Source organism: Ursus arctos, unplaced genomic scaffold, assembly GCF_023065955.2.
Source record: "Ursus arctos isolate Adak ecotype North America unplaced genomic scaffold, UrsArc2.0 scaffold_3, whole genome shotgun sequence".
NCBI lineage: Eukaryota > Metazoa > Chordata > Mammalia > Carnivora > Ursidae > Ursus > Ursus arctos.
Genome location: NW_026622985.1, coordinates 51,594,539 through 51,618,175, shown reverse-complemented (window position 1 = coordinate 51,618,175; position 23,637 = coordinate 51,594,539). Strand labels below are relative to the sequence as shown.

General features: G+C 34.2%; 1 protein-coding gene across 2 annotated transcripts in view; it reads left to right on the top strand.

Annotated features, from left to right (window-relative positions):
* HYCC1 (hyccin PI4KA lipid kinase complex subunit 1) overlaps nucleotides 1–23,637 on the top strand; it is a 108,993-nt gene that overhangs the window by 75,852 nt on the left and 9,504 nt on the right. For both annotated transcript variants that reach the window (XM_026507508.4, XM_026507512.4), the window contains exons 8-10: nucleotides 8,849–8,965; nucleotides 12,127–12,214; nucleotides 12,723–12,882. In XM_026507508.4, the coding sequence (XP_026363293.1) occupies nucleotides 8,849–8,965; nucleotides 12,127–12,214; nucleotides 12,723–12,882 (365 nt within the window). The remainder of the gene's footprint in view (nucleotides 1–8,848; nucleotides 8,966–12,126; nucleotides 12,215–12,722; nucleotides 12,883–23,637) is intronic.

The following is a 23,637-nucleotide window of genomic DNA, read 5'->3' as shown; positions in this document are numbered from 1 at the left end:
AAACCATGCAGGACCAGAGGGAGAAAGGAAGTAACAAGGCAGGGGCCTTGTCAGAGAAATAGAGAAGTGGAGAATCTTTCAGATGACTCCTGAGTTAGAATTTAGTTGTATTTCCTAGACCTTGGAAGATAGCACCAATGTGCCATCCCTCCCATTTACTGAATCTTTCTAACATGTTTCTTATTTTAAATCCTTTATAGACAGAGGTGTCCAGAGTTTTGAATTTCACAGATCTATAAAATTTCAAAAAAGTGGGGTGGGCTATCTATATAACATGGCCAACTTTTTAGTTGTCAGGTTATCATATTATAAAATATCTACTGTGAACATTATTTAACAAAAGGGAGACTATTTTAACACCAAAAGAGGTGTGTGGGAGGGGGTAGAAGTGAGGGACAATAATTTATAAGTTAAAAATGGGGTGTTTAGCTTTTCTTGTTTCTTATTTCACTATGGTCCAGTAAAAACCTTGTTATGGACTAAAATGAGTGTGAGGACCAACCCTTCATAAACATTTATTTAAGAAGTAACTTGATGCAGCAACTTTTACCTGTAGAACTTAAAAAACACTACAAAGCCCAGGTTCTACTCTACAGCAGTGTCTTATATGATAGGACCCCCGAATAATATTCTAATACATTGGAAGTTCTAATGTTCTAATATAGATAGATGTTCTAATACAGCCTCCTGAATAAGAACGACTATTGATGTCTTCTTGAAACTACTGATGGAAAAGTTAGGAAAGAACATGTATTACTGGTTTCTGTCCTGTGTGGCTCCTATGGACTGCCCTCTAATATAATTACTTCCACATTCTTGGTAGAAAATTGCTAATATACCAAATTTAACTAACCAGGGAACTGGGTAATCCTTCAAAAACACAAGAAATATCTGGTTTTAAAAACAAAGAGAAATACAGATTAAAAACTAGCTATAGGATTTGGGCCAAGGAAGATTTTAGTAGAGACATAAGATTAATTCTATGCCAAGGAAAAACTGAAAAAAAGAAATTTTAATGTTCACCAGCTGTAAGAAAACGAGCATAGAAAGAGATCTTAAGCCACGGAAAATGATAAAAGAACTCTATCAAATTTGTCATTCGTGTCTTTTTTAGTTTGCTTTTTTCTCTTTTTGATTCTCAATGGCTTAAAATCTAGTTATTCATTTCTCTTAATTCCTGATTCCTTAATCGTTTATCAAATATTCTAATTAAGATATTTTATACATTTTTAAGATGAATAGAAAAGAATTAGAAAACGCTTGTATCTAATCAAGCAAAACCTAGTCCATATCTATGAAAAGAAAATGGATTACAGAACTGTGATGACAAGTAAGTTGTAAACAGTTATAATAAAGAACGAGAGCTTCCTGATGATCTTAGTCCTAGTGCAGGTTTTCCTGCCAATCAACTCATCACATTGTCTTATGGCTAATCCAGCCTTTTGGCCACATGGCAGTCATTTTAGTTTGCTGTTTGATTTGGTTGATGATGACTATGCCAAAATGATTGATTGGGTCACCTAGGAGAAAGGATACATAAATACAACCAGAAAAATTTCATGGACTATTTGAGCTAGATTCAGTGACAAATGTATCCCATTCTTTCTTTAACTTTGTTAAAGATTATAAAGAATTGTGGAAGTAATTAAAACAATCTTGGACACTTCCCACCCTCCACCCATACATACAAATCCATTCTACTCAGCAAAAATCTGTTTGGTTGCTATAAGCTTTGCTTCCCTGATTCAGACTTATGGCCAGCTTGATTTAATAGCTGTTTTCCTCCTGTATAGAGTGTATGGACCACTTGAAGAAGAGACTTGAAGCAAGAAATAAACTGAATGAGTTTTAGTCAATAAGTTTTTATTTTCATTAGTACTAAACATTATATATGGCCCTCCTAAAAGGAATATAACCACCAATACTGCAAATAAGCTTTGCTAGTGTATGCTGAAGTCCTCTAAACTGTGGGAAATAAATTTCTTTTTTTACTGTTGACTTCTCTTTTAATACAAGGCTGTTTTACCAGATGGCTTATCTTGCCTTTTGGTGTGGAATATAAATTTTAAAGGTGAAACTGTACTAAGCTAGTAAGTTAAATTCTTTCCCATTGTCTAAGGGAGCCTCTTGATTTTATTTACCTGGTGAGTCATCTGGTTGACTGACTTGGATATATACTACTATGGATTCTTTTTTTTTTTTAAAGATTTTATTTATTTATTTGACAGAGATAGAGACAGCCAGCGAGAGAGGGAACACAAGCAGGGGGAGTGGGAGAGGAAGAAGCAGGCTCATAGTGGAAGAGCCTGATGTGGGGCTCGATCCCATAACGCCGGGATCACGCCCTGAGCCGAAGGCAGACGCTTAACTGCTGTGCCACCCAGGCGCCCCTCTACCATGGATTCTTGATCACTCTATTTGTTCTTATGTATCTATAGTGAAACCCTGTCCCTCTCCTCACTACTAAATCAGCCTTCCTGACTACCTAAACAGATCTCTTCTAATCTATTAAGGATGTCCTTTGTGCAATTAAACCATTCTATGAATTCTCTTGACTGATAAAACTATGTATTTATATTATATATTATATATAGTCTACACCAATATATATTTTATATATATATATACACACACACTTAACACAGTGTATGCCACCTTGTCATCATCCAATAAGTGACAGCTGTTGTATATTGTACACTAATGGTGAACACACATGTTCACTATGGATGCATAACATTTTTTTCTTGCCTGTTTGCTATTACTACCAATAGTTCTAGAGCATCTCTTTTTTTTTTTTTTTTAATTTTATTTATTTATTTGATGGAGAGGGAGACAGCCAGCAAGAGAGGGAACACAAGCAGGGGGAGTGGGAGAGGAAGAAGCAGACTTCCAGCAGAGGAGCCTGATGTGGGGCTCGATCCCCGGACCCTGGGATCACGCCCTGAGCTGAAGGCAGACGCTTAACGACTGAGCCACCCAGGTGCCCCTCTAGAGCATATCTTATACTAGATCATTCCTTGTTGAAAGAACTGATAGTTGACTTTTCATTTCTTATTTTATTTGTAAACTTTTTTTTAACCTATCTAAATCTTCTCCATCCTTTACAACCCAATTAAAATAATGTCTTATCTTCCAACTTGAGCACAATTTTTGTGTGTGGTATTCTCTTGAGGAAAGTGATAGAAGATTCAGACTTTATTAAGCTCCTAATTTCAAAAAGCAGAAGCATGAGAACAGAAAAGTACCCATTACTGTATAGGCAATTATCCTATTTTCTTTTTTCTACCTACCTCCTCATTTTTTATTCACCTGAACTTCTCCTTACCTCCCCTCTTATCACTTCTTAAAAAGCAGAGCAGAAAAAAGAAGAGGATTTGAAATTGTTTTGTTTTATTTTATATCTGTATCTGTTACCCAGATGGATAAGAAGTAGAACTGGACAAAATTTTAAATATTTCTCAAATTGAAAATTAGAAAAACATTTTTTCCCCTTTTTTTCCAGCTAGTTCTTACCTTCTGGTCTGATGACCTGGTAATAGTTAATCTATTTTCTTTTCTAGTTTAGGTTCTGGTATATTCATGAATAAATACTCTCTCCATTTAGCCTCACTGGAATTGTGCCTTCTGATTATTTTGTGGTTTTTAACTCAAAATATTTTGACAACAATCTCAAAAGTTTACTTTTAGGCTGGGAATAAAACAGTGTCTTTTAACAGAGAATGAGAGTCATGGCTAGAGTTTTTCTCACTTAAAAATTGATACTTAGAACTTCTCGCAGAAATGTATTTATAAAGAATGCCTTCCGAAAGGATTTTTATTTTAATGTGGTTTGTGAATTTGGGAAACATCTATATGTGACCAAAGGGTAAATTTGATACAGAAATAGGAGTTATACCACTCAGCTGCTCTTTTGTAGGGTTGGGTCCCTATGTTTGGAATTTGTAAAGCAAAATAGAAAACTTCAGGATACTCCTCTGATGAACAGAGGAGTCGGGCATTCATGGAACATTGATATTCTTATTTTGTTCTGCATTTTATTTAAATTCAATGAAGGATCTCTGAGAAAAGAATATCCTTAAATAGAGAGATCAGAGAACTGGAGAGTAAATCAGAGAATTCTTGATTATTAAAAGGAATGGAGAAAAGAGGGTCAAGGGTTACTATTATCAGTTAACGATGCAGCTGGATAGGACTAGATTATTTTGGGTCTTAACTCAAATGTCACTTTCTGGAGAGGCCCTCCATGACCATCTTCCTAAAGTAGCACCTTCTTACCCTAGCTTATTTTCTTTTAACATTTACAACACTATAATTACCTGATTTGTTCATTTGGTATATAGTCTGTCAATTGCTGGAGCTTCATAAGGTCAGGAACTGTGATGTTTTGTTCACTGCACTGTCCTCAGAGTTTGGAGAAGTGCCTGGCATATGGTAGAAACCTGGTAACTATTTGTTGAATGAATGAAAAATAGATGATCTCTTCCACTTCGGATTTATGATCCATTAAGTACAACTAAGATTAAAGGAAATAATTTGGTTTTTGCTTTTTAAAAGTCTTACATTGATAAATGCAAAATTCCTGCAGTCAATGGCCACAAACGTGTAAAGTTTTAGTAGTTATGAAAAGCTAACTGCTATGGTCTGAATGTTAGCGCCCCCCCCCATTCATATGTTGAAATCTTAATGCCTAATGTGATGGTATTAGGATGGTATTAGGAGGTGCCCTCATAGCCAAGAGATGCCACAAAATTCTCTTGTTCCTTCTGCCATTGAGGATACAACGAAAAATCCATAACCCTAAATAGAGGGCCACCCCATTTGTCGTATTGTTATAGCAGTCTGAAGGACTTAGACTAATCCTTTGCATTTCTGAATAAAGGTTTTAGCACAGCCTCTAACAGATGACTGCTTATTTCCTTATGGGTAGCTAGCAGAGAAAATCAGAGAACCTGGAATTTTGTTTCCCTTGTGAATCTGGCAAGTGTGCTGGTGTTTGAGAGAATTGTCTCTCTAATTCTTACCTAAAGTAAATTTAAAAATTGATTGACCATTCTAGATCTGTGGCAAAGTTGTTTTTTTAAAAAATTGTGTACTGATAGCAATAGCTTATTTTTCTGTCTATATGCTCTATTCTGAATCCAGAACTTATTTCCTGATTTCTAATCCCATATATCTAATCCAGTAGCCATCTCTATCAAGATGTCCCACAGACACCTTGTAAAAGTTAGAACTCTTTCTGCTGCAACTAACTGATATCTGCATAAAACTGGATTATACCAAAGGGAAAATTTTTTGGCTCTTTGTACCTGGGAAGAGCAGGGATGGAACTGGCTTCAGGATCAACTAGATCCAAAAGCTCCGTTGTTATCTGGATGTTGTCTCCCATCTCTCATCTCATCTTCTTCATATGTTGGCATTGTACTTTTTTCTATAGGTAGGCTTCTGCCATGTGATAAGAACAGTGACCACAAGCAGCTAAAAGCTTACATTGTCTACCTTTAATAAATGAAGAAGAAAGAACCCTTTTCCCAGTTTTACTGTGAAAAACCAGGCAGCAAAAACACTTTGATGTTGCCAGCCTGAGGCTTCTACAAACCCCACTGGGGTCATGTTTGTTAATGTCATTGGAAGAGTGCTTAAATATTGGTTTAAATATTGGTTTGGCTGGTAAAGATAGATAATGGTAACTTAAATGATATTTCTTTTTCTTTCATATAAAAGTCTGAGCTGATAGATGGTCTGGGGATAGATTGGCTCTGTTTCTAAGGTGTTCAGGCCCCTTCTTTCTTGAGATTCTGCCATTCCCTAGGTTGTTAGTCTTGTCTGTATGGTGATGGATCACTACTTTTATATCTGCCTTCCATATCCTGCAAGCAGGGGGAAAGAGAGAGTGGAAGGCATGCAACTGCTTCTTAAGGATGCAACCTAGAAGTTGCACTGTTTCAGCTAGCAGACTGTTGTCCAGAACTAGTTACATGGCCAGGAAATGTGATCTCTAGCAGGGGGCCATTGTTCTAGTTAAAATTGGTTGGGGAGAGTGGAGGAGAGGATACCTTATATATGTTATGAAATGGAAGAAGGGAAAAATAGATGTTAGGGTACTGACCTCTTGTCACAGATAATTTTGTTATTTTATTTATACCGCCATCACATGATTATACCTGACGACATAGGGGAAGACTAGTTCCTAAAGGTAAGAGGGATAGAGGTATTATTAATAGAAGACTTTGGTGGCAGAGAAGAGGTCATGGCAGACAGAAGTAACATCTATACCATATACCTACAAATCAACATATCAGAACTTAACATCTTCCAAAACAGTATGTCTTGTTTGTCCAAGTTCATTTAATACCACTACCATCCAACCAGATATCCAAACTGAATGTGGTAATAAATATCACACTCCTCTTGTTTCTTCAGTCTCACCCCACGATTGAGTGAGTGCCTACTTCCTAGGTGGGACTTTCTCCTTCTCCACCCTTTCTCCTTCTCCCCACAATTACTTCTTTAGTTCAAGTCACTTTCATCTCACTCATGGGATGTTTCGACATTCTCTCCAGTTTCAGTGCACTGTTCCGATGTAGCCTGAGTGATATTATCAAAAGACCAATCTGATCATGTCACTCCCTTGTTAAAAGAATAAAACAAAAACATTCAGTTGCTTTCCATTGCCTGATAAAGCCTCGCAAGTTATAAGATACTCCATAATCTGACCCCTAGTTAGCTTCTCTGTTATTTTCTAGTGTCCAAGCATTCTATCCTACTATTATTGTCTGAGTCTCCTTGGTGTCGTGCTGTTTTATCCTTCTCTGTTTTTGCCCATTCCTGTATTTTCACCAAGAAGCCTTCTCTGACCCTCTACTTCTTCCACTAGAGTTTACCACTGTCTCCTTTTGCTACCTCTGTAACTTATTCATTGCAGATATTTGTTGACTACACAGTCTCCATGATTAGATTGTGCATCCCTGAGGGAACTACATCTTTCATCTGCATTCCTAGTGTCTGACACATTATAAATCTTTAAAAATATTTACTGAATGAATAAATTGAAAAAAATCCTATCTTTTATATATTGGTTCTCTGTTATTTACAACCATCCCTATTATAAAGGTATATAAGGTGTAAGAAAATAAAATTTTTCCGAGTTTTCTTTTTTAGATAATAAGAGGAGTTTCTAGTCTAGTTTGGATATAAGTTTTTGCAATATCAAACAAAATTCAAGTTGGTTTTATTTCATATATAGCTAATTTTTTCCAGTTTTTATTTTGGTCATCTCAGGCTGCTGTAACAAAATACCATAGGCTAGGTGGCTTAAACAATAGATGTTTATTTGTCACACTAAGGTCAGGTAACCAGCAGCTTCGATTCCTGGTGAAGGCCCTCCTCCTGGCTTACAGGACACTGCCTTCCTCACTGTATCCTTCACATGGCAGAGAGTGAGTTCTGGTCTTTCTTCCTCTTTGAATAAGGGCACTAAACCCACCATGGGGACTCCCATCCTTGTGACCTCATTTAAACCTAGGGTCACACCAACAAATAGCATCATACTGGGGTATTACGGCTTCAGTATACGAACTTGGGGGGGGGAGGAACACAAATATTCAGTCCATAAATATCCCTGCTTGTTTTTACCTTTGGTTCTACAGGGTTCTAAGATCTTCTCAGTATCAAATGAATTTTTATTTTTACTTTAAAGTTACTTTGAATTAATGATATTCTCAAGGGTCTATTTTCAAAATGGTCTGTGGTATACTTGAGTATGTTTAAATGAAGGCTTAGGTTCAATCTATTGACTAGTACTATATTAAATGAAGGTTTGTTATATCAACCACAACACATTGTGAGAAAACAACTTTGCCCCAGTTTTATTAAAATTAGAAACTTACTATTTTATAAGCAGTGCATGTTGATCATAGAAAATTTAGAAAATACATATAAAGAAGAAAATCTATAATCTCACTCTATAACTTTGTATATGATCTTTTTGTAGTGGCAAACAACATTCACCTATTTGTTTCTTACAAAATGGGAGTGGGTTTCATGCATTATTCTCTACAGTTTTTCTCCCCCTGCCATTTAAACAGTCTTTGAAAACATCTTGTTTGTTTCATAGTATTCCCTGAATTATTTATATAATTGGTCCTCTGTGTTGGACTTTTAGGTAACTTCCTATTTACTGTAGTAAATACACCTTAACATTAGTACTCCTTAGATATCCTTCACTATAATAAATATTTAAATTACGGTTGTGTTCACGGAGTTTCTTTTTTAAAAGATAGTAAAATCTATTGGTCTTTCTTTATGATTCTACCTTTGATATCCTGCTTAAACTTGCAAAGAATATGTAATGATTTGCTTATATTTTATTTCTTTTAACATTGAAAATTTCAATCTATCTGAAATTTATTATGATGTATTATATATGGGACTGAGTCTAATTTTAGAGTATTTTCTTGGAGCCTGCCGTTTGTGTCAAGAACTTTATCAGCAATAGAAGATCATACTATAGATCTATTTATGATAAATAATACCAAGTTTCATGTAATGGGTTTTATGATAACTAAAAATTATTAATTATTGAGTTGACTGAAATTAGTGAACCAACTCTGAGAATCTGGTTCACTTACTATATAATAATATACCTCTAGCTTTATACATTCTTTCCCCCAGTTTCACTTACGCAGGAAAATGTTACAGACAAATGTTCTGTTTAGAAAGATTCTGTGTTTCATAGCTATTAGGTTTGTTATGAGAGCATATCTTGTACATTGTTGGCTTATAAATGTTAAAAAATAAATTGCCTAAATTTTTACCAATTTTATAAATATATTTATTTTGTTTTTTCTAGAATCTGTGTTTGTGGCTATCCCCGACAACATGTAAGAAAATACAAAGGTATAAGTAGCAGGATACCAGTTTCTTCAGGATTCATGGTGCAAATGTTAACAGGGATTTATTTTGCCTTGTAAGTTTATCATACAAAGTAAATCTTTGATCTCTTTGAAAAATCATAGTCTATTGTTTTCTTTTTATTACATTTTAAACTTATTGGCTAGACAGTGAGCATATTTTTGTGAAAGAATACGAACAAAGTCTTTTTTTTTTTTTAAGATTTTATTTATTCATTTGAAAGAGTGACAGTGCGCAAGCAGGGCGAGGGGCAGAGAGAGAGGGACAAGCAGACTCCCTGCTGAGCAGGGAGCCCTATGCGGGGCTTGATCCCAGGACTCTGAGATTATGACCTGAGCCAAAGTCAGACACTTAACTGACTGAGCCACCCAGGCATCCCAAATATGAAACTAGATCTTGATAATAGTTTTTTTACTTAAAATGTATCTCTTATTGTTCTGAAGAATTTGTAACCCACTAAAACATTTTATCTTTCTTTAACTCAAGGACAGAATGAAAATTAGCAACATCTACATATACTCAGTTTCTTTCTTTATTACTTTTTTTTTGGCTGTAATTTCCAAATAGTTTTTTTTCCCCAATGAAGACCTTTTTCCATTTCCAGAAACTTTAACTCTTGAAAAACATCTTAGAGCCTCTTTGATCATAAGTAGCTTAATATTAATTTATTATCAATTTCAAATATTAATGCTCAGGCTTATTTAATGCCTTAGATAGTAGTATTTTTCTTTGAACCCTATCTTCTACTACACATATCTTATTATACTTTGCATTATATTCATTTGATACCCTGATTTTTCTTAGTAGATTATAAGCTTCTTGACTGAAGGTAGAATTTATGATCTTTGGATTAAATATGGCTTGCTGCCTGTTTTCTTAAAAGTTTTATTAAAATACATTTACATCTGTTTACATATTGCCTAAGGCTGATTTTGTGCTACAGTGACAGGGATGAATAGTTGCAATAGAGATTGTATGGCCCACAAGCCTAAAATATTTATTATCTAGCCCTTTAAGAAAAAGTTTATTGACCCTCATGTTAGACCATATTGTCCCACAGCTCTTGGATGCTCTGATCTGTTTTATTTTCTGTCTTTATTGCTTTGTGTTTCAGATTTAGTAATTTCTGTTGACCTACCTTCACACTCATTAATTCTTTTCTTGATGATGTTGAATCTATTAATGAGCCCACTGACAGGGTGCTTCATTTCTGTTACTGTGTTTTTTTTCTAGTCTTTTCATTTGACTCTTTCTTATGGTTCCCATCCCTTGCTGAAATCACCATCTGTTCATTCATGTTTTCCGTCTTTTCCACTAGAGCTTTTAATATATTAATCATAGTTATTTTAATTTTCCTGATAACTATAAAATTGGAATCATTTCTGAATTTGGTTCTTTTCTTCTTTGTCTCTTGACAGTGGGTTGTTTTCTTCTTGCGTTTTCTGTGGTTTGTAATATTTGATTATCATTTTGTTCCTGGATAGAATAGTAGTGACTGAGGTAAATATTATTTATGCCTGGAAATGGCACGCTTCTTTTCTTTTAGGCTTCTAGTGGAGTTATTATAGGCAGGAGTGAGCTGAGGTTGGATTTTGTTGTTCTGTGGTTACCTTCATGGCACCACCTACTTCAGATTCCTCTCGTGGTACGTGGCAGTTAGGGTGTGAGCTAGATTGCTGGAGGGTATTTCTCAATATTCTTGCTCCCTCCTCAGCTTTTAGCTTTTCCTGTGTGTCTGCACCAAGGAAACGGTCTTTCTCTATGTTCTTGTCCCTCCTTCAGCAGTAGAGTGCTGTTGCTTGTTTCTGAATGTATACTGGCCTGGGTTGGGGGTTTGGGGGGAGTAGTGATCTCTGTTGTCCTGGTCCAGCCTCAGTCATAAGCAGGACCTATGTCCCTGCATCTGGGATTGGGGGAAGGGGGTAGATTTTCAGTGGTCCTGTCCCTCCTCCAGTGGTAAGAGAACTCTAGTGGTCTCAACATAAGACAGTTTCCTGATCCTTTCCCACAGGTAGAGGTTTTCTTTTTCTTTTTCTTTCCCTCACAGCCACAGTCAGTCTTCACCTTTGCCCTTGGGGTGAAAGGGTTGCTGCCCCTTCCCTAAAGGCTTTAAAACTTGTTTCACATGAGAAAAAGGTCTGTCTGGATCTTCAGGCCTTTCTTGCTCAGGTGGCTGCTCTTCTCCTTCAGGCCCAAACTACCAAGAGCAGCTTTCTCTGGTCCCTTGCCTTGCTCCCAGTTTTTCTTATAAGGGCCTAAAAGAGGTTTGTGGAAAAGAGCTTGTAAGTGGGTGTGAGCTCCCTTTTGTATCTGCTCCTAGAAATTCTATACACTCATGCTAGCCCATACTGGGCTTTTAGCAGTTTGTTTAAAAGTTTAGCTGAAGTCTTCTTACCTGCTTGCATTGTGGTCTGTCTCCTTAGAGGCATCTGTCTGCCCTTAGGTTTCAGGCTACTTGGCTGCCCTGTGATTTTAGTTCCTTACTGAATTAATGGAAAGCTATGATTTTATAGATTAACTGACTTTGTTTTATTTTTAGGGTGGGAACAATGCTTTTTCCATTGTTTAGGCCTCACTTGCAGTCTTGATATAATTCATTTCTTTATTTTTGTTGGCAGATGACCAAGCCATTATTTCTCTGTCCGTTTTTATCATTTACCTAATTTTTAGAGTTTAGCCATATCTTTGAAAATTAATATACATACACACTTCTTCCCCCCAATATCTTTCTGATATTTGCAACATGTATCATGTACACTTCTAAATGATTGTCAGAATGCAAAGAAGTAACTACTTAAGATACTGTAAGCCACAGTAATTGTAGATTCTCATTAAAAACTGTGGGAGTTACAGAATAATTTGACCATAAAGTGTTCTGAACATTATTCTAAGGTATATAATTTATTATGCTCCGACTTACTTTGCAAGTGTAAAATGCTTTGAGATTGCCTCACTTTTTTGATATCTGGTCTATAAATAGACATGTTCTTTAGAGAAGAAATATATATCTATAAAATTTTCTTTGCTTTTAATAGGCTTTCAGATACAATTGAAAGGAATTCAAAGATATAAAAATATGTTTTAAGGAGAGTGGAATGCTAAACAGTGTGCTAATGTGATCTATTACTTTATTCAGTAAGCAGTTTCTCATTTTATTTTGTTCAAATATATAGAATTAATTGAAAATAATTATACTTTCTTTATTTAATTTTACAGTTATAATGGAGAATGGGATTTAGCTCAAAAAGCATTGGATGATATTATATACAGAGCTCAGCTAGAATTATATCCAGAGCCATTGCTGGTAGGTGCCTCACTTGTTTATGTAAATTTTGTAATTTAAAATTTCTCGATTTAGAACTGTAAAGTGCAAAGTAGCCATTCCTAGTGCATTAATGTCATTAAACTGAGTGATTCATGCTTCTGTTATACTAGGAAAATTTCATGCTTGAAAAGGTGTATATAATTTGAGAATTTCATTAAGCTAGCTTCTTAGATACCTGATAATAGTCTTTTAAACTTATAAGAATGTTCTTAACACGCTAGAGCTGCATTTATTAATTAGCATTAGGCATTTGGAAACATAATTTCAATATTTTGGAATTTTAAATTTCATCATTTACATATTATTTTTAACTATAGGTTCCTTCTGAGCTCTTACTCTTTCTTCTAGAAGATTTATATATCATCTTATGAAATACCTTGGAGAAAGTATTCTTTTTAAAAACCTTTTAAAATTTGGCACTTTGTTTTATATAAGGGTGTAACACATCTGTTAATACCAATCTTAAACCATATATTTTTTTTCTTAGGTTGCTAATGCCATAAAGGCTTCATTGCCTCATGGTGCCATGAAATCTAGTAAGGAGGGTACAAGGTGTATTCAAGTTGAAATCACACCAACTTCCTCTAGAATATCAAGAAATGCAGTAACCAGCATGTCAATAAGAGGTCATAGGTGGAAAAGACATGGTAAGAAATAAAAAAGTCTTCAAATTAGAGGATTGTTGATTCTATCGCATTTTTATCTTTACTTACAGTGCTATACCTTCTAACTTTAGTAAATAATATTGTAGTGGTATGGAAGAAAGAGCTGTTGGATCACCTCTAATTCCTAAATTATTACCCACAAGGGATAAGCAGTAAGGCAAATGAATATAGCCCCTTATGTTACATATATGAATGAAAATTTATTTAAACATTGTATTGGTTTTTAAATTTTATTTCAATAGAATAGGAGGGTAGGAAAATGCATGCTAAAATTATTCAGAACTATGGGTTTCTATTCAAAACTGTTTATAAATATTCTTTAGTGTTTCTTATTTCTCAGCTAACTCTTTGGCAAGTGAACTTGCATACTGAAGTAGAACAACTAATAGGGACTTTCACATTTTCTTTTGTACTTCCTGGTCAAGAATGCCACTGTATTGATGGCAACTCTAGCTAGGCCTTTCTATTTCCTGGATGTTAATTTTCTTCCAGGACAGTTTTTTAAATATTCCTCCTTGACTGCTTCATTTTATTACTTAAAAATTCTATGGGAAATTAATTTTATTTATCATGGCCTTCTCAATGCTTTCCCATTTCTCTCCCTTTTCTTATGATTTATTAATTTAATTTCTTATTCTTTTTATAACTCCCCTCCTACCTAGAAGTTATTTTATTGGCAAGAATCAGTGTAAGATTACTATCACCTCCCTCAGAAGGTAATCAATCATAGGACAAGAAGCAAAAAGCCACTTCTTTGCCCCAAGCAAACACATATATTACTCTATTGTCTTCTTCCTGTAAACTGTGGTGAAAATGTAGCTCCTTTTGGTATATTTGGTTTCAGTTGTCTCTATGGTCTCTGCAGAGAAAATGCAAAAGTGAGAAGAATATTATTCATGGTGAAAGAGAAAGTTGATGATGAGAACATTGCTCCTACTTAGGAATTCTAGGAGATAGTATGTCACAAGGGAATGATGATGGAAAATTTCAGCTTACCAAATAATCATTTTCAGTCTTTTTTTTTTTTTTTAAAGTAGTGTGACAATTCTTGAAATTTCTTTAGGAAGGCATAAAAGAGGCAGTAAGTTTACCAATAGCAAGGCAAATGATGCTACGATTTAAAACATACAGAGTCTAAACATACTTCAGTTTCTTCAGTGAAAATTATGCTACTGAATGAGACTAGATGACAGGTCAGAAGTCATTAGTATGGTGGCATCCTAGAGATCAGTTTTCTGTTTTGGCATTAAAAGGTGAAAATAGGCACAAAGACAGTGAACCAGACCATATAGGTCACTGTGGCCATAACTGCTCCCAAACTACTACAAAAAATGCAAGAATGAATTTTAAATTCCTTTTCCACACTTCGTGTTCCTTAGGTGAATGAATGGGGAATTAGAAAAAAAATATAGGTTCTGCAGTTAAAAATGTGAAATATTGAAGTTCAGTTGTATTTGTGTATGTGTTTGTGAGAAAGAGATGTGTGTATGTGTCCATGCATGCATTTAACAAAATAAGATGTTTACCCTGCAGTTAAATAGAAGCAATTTTCTAGAAATATTTTATAGGAATAAATTACCAAAATAAGAGAAAAGACTACTTGAATATGTTGCATCTATTAGATTCTTAAATATCTTCCAGATTCCATTTTGGCTACCACTTGAGGGGTATAGCCTCATTAAAGTAATCTTCCTTATCACCTGTCCCCTCATACTCAATCCAACTTTCAAAACTCAATGGTGACTAAAAAATCACAGATGAGGACTTAGAAGAGCATAAACTATAAAAAAGCAAGTCAGGTTTATGGAACAGATGCAGAGTATGGCTTGTCTTGTTCACCACTCTTCTGTAGTGTGAATTCCCTTTATCCAATGACCAAAATGCACCTACTCTAAGATACTTATTTATCTCCACAGGTAGGTTGCATTTCCCTTTTTATGGTAGTCTTGGTTTTCCTCCCAGAGCAGTATTTTTCACTGTTATCCTGTTCTGTCGAATTAAAAACTACTGTTTTCCATCTTTGTGATCCTGATTCCTACTTTGAACACATTATTCTGAGCTCTCTAACCAACACTGGCTTCTTGTGGGGAAGATAGGTAACTTTGTGATAGCTGTTAAATATATAGACAATTCTCAAGTTATAAATGGATTTTTAAATTTGTTTATGTATAAATTGTATTTATTCCATTTACATATTATATAAGTTTTAACAAAATTTAATTTATTTATATACTAATTTTTGCAGAAACAATGTTAAAGGGTTTGTAGATTCCAGGGTGACCCACAAAAACTTTTCATCCCATAATGTTTCTGAAGCATAGGATGTAGGTTTAGTTTATGACTGTGAACACACATTTAGAGTTTATTTGATGAACCTCTACACTGTTTGCTGTTCCACCCATATCCCTACTACTCCCTTACTATACCAACCCTCCCAGGAGGAAGGATTTCTTCTCAGACACTGAACTGTATCACAGAGTAGGAACGTGGAATATGCAACTTTAAAACAGTGATAATGAGAGCTGGGGAAGGAGGAGGGACAAGAAACATGAACTTGAAAGAATATTCTTTTTTATCTCCTTGTCTTTTTCTTTGTTATTGCCAGTTGCCAGGAAAGAAGAAAGCAGTTGGTCCTTTTTTCTTTCCTTGGGTCTCTCTCCTTTTTCTTTTCTTTTTTCTTGTATTTATGTCTTTTTAAAAAATTAGATATAATTGACATATATTAGTTTTTGGTGTACAACATAATGACTTAATATATGTATATATTGCAAAATGATTACTACTCTAGAGTCTACCAAGTCTAGTTAACATCTGTTGCCACACATAGTTACACACTTTTTTCTGTGATGAGAACTTTTAAGATCTACTCTCTTAACAGCTTTCAAATATACAATATAGTATTATTAACTATAGTCACCTTCTATCCTAACATCCTCAGGACTTACTTATTTTATAACTGGAGGTTTATACACATTGACTATCTTCACCCATTTTGCTCTCCACACCCTGCCCCCCACCCCTGCCTCTGGCAACAACCAATCTGTTGTCTCTATCTATGAGCTTGGTTGGCTTGTTTTGTTTCTGTTCTACATGTAAGTGAGATCATATGGCATTTGTCTTACTCTGATTCATTTCTCTTAGTATAATGCACTCAAGGTCCATCCATGTTATTGCAAAGGACAGGATTTCCTTCTTTTTTATAGCGGAATAATATTTCATTGTATATATGGCACATTTTCTTCATCCATCCATTGACGGACATTTAGGTTGCTTCCGTATTTATGTCTATTTATTACCTGTCTCCTTTTCTCTCCTTTTTCTAGCCTATCTGGGGAGAAGAGGGAGAGGAGTAAATGAGGTTCTCCCATGGAAGCAGCCACGCAGAACTTTCTTTTTTTGTTTATTTTCTTTCCATCTCTTTTTATTATTAAAGAATATAGATAATTAAGCCATATGAACATATTGGTATGTTTACATATCTGAGTCACCCAAAATTATACATGCTAACAAATATATGAAATTGGAAAATTAATCACATATATTCTTTTATTTGTAACAAAAAACTTATCTTTACGGCAAAAGCTAATTGATATTTTAGTGATTTTAAAAGCTAATCTGGAACAGTTTTTATTTCTTACATTAAATTTTTTTTCTGAGCTCTCCTAGAATGTATCGCAGATCTGCCACTCTTTTCTTTAAGAATTATCGAAAACTGGGGCGCCTGGGTGGCACAGTCGTTAAGCGTCTGCCTTCAGCTCAGGGCGTGATCCCAGCGTTCTGGGATCGAGCCCCGCATCAGGCTCCTCTGCTGGGAGGCTGCTTCTTCCTCTCCCACTCCTCCTGCTTGTGTTCCCTCTCTCACTGGCTGTCACTATCTGTCAAATAAATAAAAAATCTTAAAAAAAAGAATTATCGAAAACTTATATTTTAATATAAAGTATTATTTTGGAAGGTAAAAAATTAATAGCTTTAACACTTCCACACATTCAAAACATATGTTCCTTGCCATGGTCTTATAACTATTGAATAACAACCCAAATTTCTAGGATTGTATTTTGACCAGTTTAATTGCTTGGCCCTGTATTTATTATTTAATAATAATAGTAGACTTTATTTTTTTAGAGCACTTTTAGGGTCACAGCAAAATTGAATGGAAAGTACAATACCCATATGCCCTCTGACCTCTCCCCCACAATATACACATATATGCTCCTCCATTATCAACACCCTGCACCAGAGAGTTACATTTGTAAGGCCCTATAATTTTAATTTGGACCAGAGAGTGTGTCCTCATATCAACTAAAGAGGGTGGCTTTTAAAGAAAGTTTGGTTTCTACTGAGATATTAATTTAGAGAGACATGTGTGACAAGTAGTATGTTTGCCTAGTTTTCCCCACTTCTCACTTGATTATCTTAATATTGTACTGACATGGCTTAATTTAATGGTGTGTTTTCAAACTTTTTAAACATTGTGTATAAATTTCTGAGAAGAGTTTAATGACTTTATGATTCCATGCCAATACATATGTTTGGAAAGTGAGATTACAATGTAGAACTGCTGCTTTTGACTTTTAAGGGTTATAATTTCAGAATTAGTAGTTTTATTTATATATTGTTAATTCTTTTAAGCATGCTGTATTTCACTTAGTGTATATTTTTTAGACCTAGATTTTCAGACCACCTAGAGATTGAGGGCTATTTAGAAGTCATAATTTGAAGATAAAATGTAACTAGGAAAGGATAATAATAGAATAAATGTTTTAAAAGCATTAAGGTAAGGGAGAAATGAGTAGATTATGACCATAGCAAGAATCAAAATGAAAATTCCATTAAGAAAAAGAAGATAAAATAATGAGATAATTTATTAATTTTTAAAATTAATAACAAAACTGCAATTCTATTTAGTATTTCCTTTAAAAACTAAACAGAAATAGCTAAAAGGAAAACAGAATATTTCTCTACAATTATGCTTCAGTTGTATAGTCATTCTTAAATGTTACTTCTAAAAGCTATCTTAATTATCTACCATGTCAGCTATAGCCCTTTTTCTTAAATCCTTGAATGATTGTCTACCACTTCAAGGTTCCATTGTACAATCTATACTTATTTCCTTGTACTTTTTCCATTCCCTTTCCTCTTCCAGAGCAAATTTAATTGCTATTTTTTTTTGTCTGTCTCCCCACCACCACCACTATTATGACTCATCTTCTACTTTTAAAAAAATTACCTATACTTGGAACAAGGTAACCAACTTTTCTCCTTTCTTTTAAAATACTTGAAATACTACTCCTTTGTTCTGTAAAGTCCCCTAATTAAGTTATGGTTGCAAATAATGAGTGCTTATAATTTTTGCCAACTGCTTGTCTAATAAAAAGACTCATCTAGTGAAATCCCAGTTCCTCATTACTGCCCACCATTCTTTCTACCTGTGCATTTATTTGTGAGATAATGAGGCAAGTAAGTGAAAAGCATTTGGTATGCTTTAAAACATTACATAAAGGCTGATTGCTAACTCATTAAGAACTGTTTAATTTGTTTTATTAGCTACACTGTAATTGTATTCTTGATAAGATTTTATTAGCTAGCTTGCTATTTGAATGATCCTGTGATTGAGCCTTTTCATAAAACACTGATTTTGAAATGTATAGTTTGGATTTTCTCAATTTGAGATAAACATTTAGTTTGAGTTAGTATCAGACACAAAAGTATACATGTTTTCTATAACAGTAACAATCGATTTAATAATTTTTTTGTAATTTTTTTTAAAAGATTTTATTTATTTATTCGATAGAGATAGAGACAGCCAGCGAGAGAGGGAACACAAGCAGGGGGAGTGGGAGAGGAAGAAGCAGGCTCCCAGCGGAACAGCCTGATGTGGGGCTCGATCCCATAACGCCAGGATCATGCCCTGAGCCGAAGGCAGACGTTTAACCGCTGTGCCACCCAGGCGCCCCCTTTTTTTGTAATTTTTGTAGCCCTGAAGTATAGTACCCTAATCTGATGTTTATATTACCTTACAATCAGGATTTTTTAGAAGGTTGTTTTAATACCTGTTGTCTCACTTAATCCCAAATTAACATGAAAATAGGATAGATCGAACTTGTATTTCTCATTTATATATTGTTACAATTGTTTGTAACAGGTAGGTATCAATAATAATAACAATATTTATAAACTAGATCCTTTGAATTTTGCCCTACTTTTGGTCCTGGCATTCTTAAGTGGTTTATTTTTATAACATTGTATTTCATTACTTTGACTTAGGGGATCCAAGAGTACAAAGTTTTAAGTAGTAAAAAAGAACTAAAAATAAGAACTACACATATTTTTAAGTCTTCAACTTAATACGAAATAAGTACCCTGAGATTTTTTAGAGTGTTTAATTAATTATATGAAATGTTTAAGTGAAAAATCAAATAAAATACAGTTTACATAAAGAAAGTGAAGTTTCATGTTGTTATAGCAATTTTATTGCTTTTTCAGCATTAAGTTTCTATTTAAAGGACGCTAAGATCTTTAAATAAATTTAAATGATTATAACAAAGTTTGAAGAGACCTGTGATTATGTTTTTAAAAATGATGAAAAATGCAATTTATTTTAATTTGCTTAGGTGGTTTAATACTAACTTATTAGATGAAAAAAGAAAATGAACAATAAAAAGATGCAGTTCATGTTGGTAAATAATTTATTGATTTAGATTATAGATTTGGTTATTGATTTAGAAAATGTTAATAAATTTATATTACATAATAATGTATTGATAAACAACATTACTGACTTTCTAACTTTGAACAGATCTGAATAATTATAAGAGGTGTATTTCAGTTAAATATTTTAGAAAATAATTATATGTAAATATTTCAAAACACGTAAGGTAGTCTTTTCCTAGATTCTGCAGATGAATGTCATACATAAGTCTTGAGATGGAGCATTTATTTTGTGAATCTGATTTTATTATTTTATGAGAAAAGTGTTTAGTTGAGAAACAAAATTGCTAATAGTTATAAAAGCATTTTGAATAACACAGAAATCATAGTTTTTAAACTCAAATGTGGCAGACTTTTAAGAATTGGCTATTGGAATTTCACATCTGCAAATAGAAATGTATAATACTTATGTTTTTATTTTATTTTATTTTAAAGATTTTATTTATTTGACAGAGAGACAGTGAGAGAGGGAACACTAAGCAGGGAGAGTGTTAGAGGGAGAAGCAGGCTTCCCGCTAAGCGAGGAGCCTGACGCAGGGGTCAATCTCAGGACCCTGGGATTATACCTGAGCCGAAGGCAGACGCTCAACAACTGAGCCAACCCAGGCGCCCCCTTATGTTTCTATTTTAAAAGTTGTCTTACTTTTTAAGGAAATTTAGAAAAAATTATCTGGCAGTTTTATAAAAAGGTTTAAATGTTTTTAGTATCATTTTGAGAAGCTCCATTATTTTCAGATTCTAAAATGCTATTTGAGGAACAAATTTTCCTTCCCCAATATAGATGGTAAAACATTTGGACCAAAAATAAGTATTTCCTTCTGACCAAAGTTAGCATTGCATGAATTTTAACTGATACTCTTGATATGGAACTTTATACTCAGGGAGGACAAAATAAAATGGGAACTATTAAATGACTCAAAGAAAAAGGACATATTAACCAGAGCTAAAATATCACATTATCCAATTGATACATATTAATATTAAATTAAAGAGGAAAGTGTCAGAATCCTGGCTTAGCCAACTTTAGAAGAAAACGAAACAAAACAAAACAAAAAACTTAATTTATTTCTAGGTAATAAAGCAAAATTCTTTTCTACATAGAGAAACAAAATATTTCAGAATTATTGATCTTATGAGGCAAAACCCCTTATTTGTAAATTATTGTGTTCTACATTTTTTATTAAGAAGGCCTTACATTAAAGAGGAGTTTTTGCTAATGTTAAGGAATGTATTATTTATTATTTATTCTTACTTATCATTGAGCACTACACTTCCCCCTACTCTCCAACCAGGACCTTTGTAGAAGCATTTGTTACACGTTACACACAGAAGATATAAGCTTTTGTAGATAGTTTTGTAATAGATATTGCTTACCTGTTTTTGGTCTGTCTGGCCGTGAGGATCTTTAACCGTCGGGAAGGATTCACTGGGTCCAGTAGCATCCATATGTTGCAAATCTCAAAAGGATTTTTTTTTTTTAACTGGAGATTTAAAGATGACAAAAGATGTTGTTGAGAGTGACTGAATCCACCTCAATAAGAACTGTATCACTTTTTACATACACAACAAAAGCTAAAGATTTGACTGATCTTTACTTAAGGAAACTGGGAATATCTCCTAACCAGTATGTTTTATAAATAAAACATTCTAGTCCGTACTGCATTTTTCTTTGTGCCCCAGGCTGCTGTTTTCTTACCTGGAAAGTCCACTGCTTCAGGACCTATATTTCTTTTTTTTTCTTTTCTTTTTTTTTTTAAGATTATTTAACTAATTTATTTATTTGAGAGAGAGAGGCAGGCAGAGGGAGAGAAAGAAGCAGACGCCCTGATGAGTAGGGAGCCTGATGCGAGGCTTGTTCCCAGAACCCTGGCATCATGACCTGAGCGGAAGGCAGATGCTTAACGTACTGAGCCACCCAGGCGCCCCAGGATTATATTTCTAAGTCTTAGTGTTTGTAAATGTTCCTGCTCAGAGTGCAGCCCTTTAAGTTCGGGGTCCTTACTCTGTGTTTCTATCGCAGCTTTGATTTCCTCTAATCTGCCTTGCAAATTACTGGCCCAGGCTGTAGAATGTTACAGTGCTACTGTTTTTTCTAACCCAGGACACCCTTCATGCTCAATATTTTGTGTTACACAGATATGACTTCTGTTGATAAGAAATACTAATAAAATACACACAGTTTATCTGTGTGCCTGTCATTGGCTGCCCATTGCAATCAGAACAAAAGCCATAGCTCCTTACTTTGGCATAGGTGGCCCTAGCGATATGATATCTTGCCTATTGCTTTGACCCCACTTGAAGACCTCTCTCACTTTTCCTTCTAACCCTTCAACGCACTGAGCCATTTCCATTTTAGGGGCTTTGTCCTAACAATTTGAGATAATTGAGGCTGAGATTTGAATGAAGAGAAAGTGGCAGCTTGAACTGTCTTCTTCCACATCATTGTGTAGCCAGGGCTTTATCGTCATTCAGATCGCAGCTCAAATGTCCCTTCCTCTAAGAGGTCTCCCCAGACCACCCATCTAAAGTAGACTTTCTTCCTTACCACGCTTCTTACTCTTTCTCATTATACTTATTGCCTTCATTGCATTTTCCACTCTCTAAAATTCTGTTGTTTCCTTAATTCCCATACTGCAGTGTAAGCTCTGTGAGGGCAGGGTCTTTGTCTGGTTGGCCAGCACCTAAAACACTGTCTGGCGTATAATAGGTGCTCAATAAACAGGAGTTGCATGCATGAGTGAGTGAATGAATGATAAAGAAATTTATAATATAGATTGAGCAATTCATTACTTCTTTTTTTGAAAAATAGGGTAACAACATGATAGTAAACTGGGTAAAGGGATATTCACTTATAATCCCAGTACTTAAAGAATTATCATTTTACAGGTTTTTCCCATATGTGTATGTATTTTTCATAGTTGTGCTCTATTTAAAATTTTTTGATGTTTTTGTTCAATTAACCTTGTCAAATATTTTCCCAAGTTCTCCTAGTAAGTCCAGTTGTTTTAAAGGCTACATAGTACCACATTGAGATGATATTCCATTGTTTACTTACCCAGGGCATTTCCTTAATATGCCAAATAATTTGTTTCTAACTTTTTGCTATTATAGATAACACTGCAATGAATAGCTTAATGAATATAGATAGCATTTTTCTTCCACTGAATAGGATAAATTATAAACATAAACTGACTGGATTAAAAGGTATGAAGTTGTTCAGATATATTATGACATTTTAAATATTTATATCTTATAAATTGTAAAGGAATGTGTGTCACTTTCTTTTCTTTTAGAGTTTACTCTAAAATACTTTTCATAATGTCAGAATTGTATGATGCAGACATTTAAGGTGTAGATTAAGTTTTTAAAGCTTTGGCTTATTTTATTAATTTCACAAAGGAATTTGTAAGTGTCTTTTATCATAACCAGATTCCTTTAGATTTACCATGTAGTCTGAGTTCAGAGCTGTGTAAATTATATGAATAAATAAATTATTCCTTTATTAAGTTTCACTTTTAGTAAATAAGGTAGCCATAAAAAGAAAAAAAAGCTATAACTAGAATAAGGAGTTTAATGAGTGATGTAATGGAATAGATATTTGAGATTATAACATTACATATGAGGAAAATCACAACTTTTCATGATCAGTTTTAATGATATTTGCAATTTGTTTTACCTTTTTTTTTCTCAAAGCCAGAAGAAATTTTATAGGGAGAAATGATTTGAGTGCCTTTGAGAACCAATTTGGAAATGTCTATTTAAAAAGTATTCTTTAACTCTCCTAATTTCTCTGTATGGAGAGAAGGTTACCTGTTTATAGAGGTCATACAAATAAAATATTCTCTGAGACGTTTCTCTTTGGATCTTTTTTGAACTTTTCGAATTATTTGAAGTCAAATGTAAGTATTGTTTTTTATAGGTATAGAACAACCGTGACACCTTTTGCATAGATTTAAGTTCGAGGCTTTTGAACAGATTCTATTTTCTTATATATTCATATTCCCTTACAACATTTCCTCTAGAATTTTC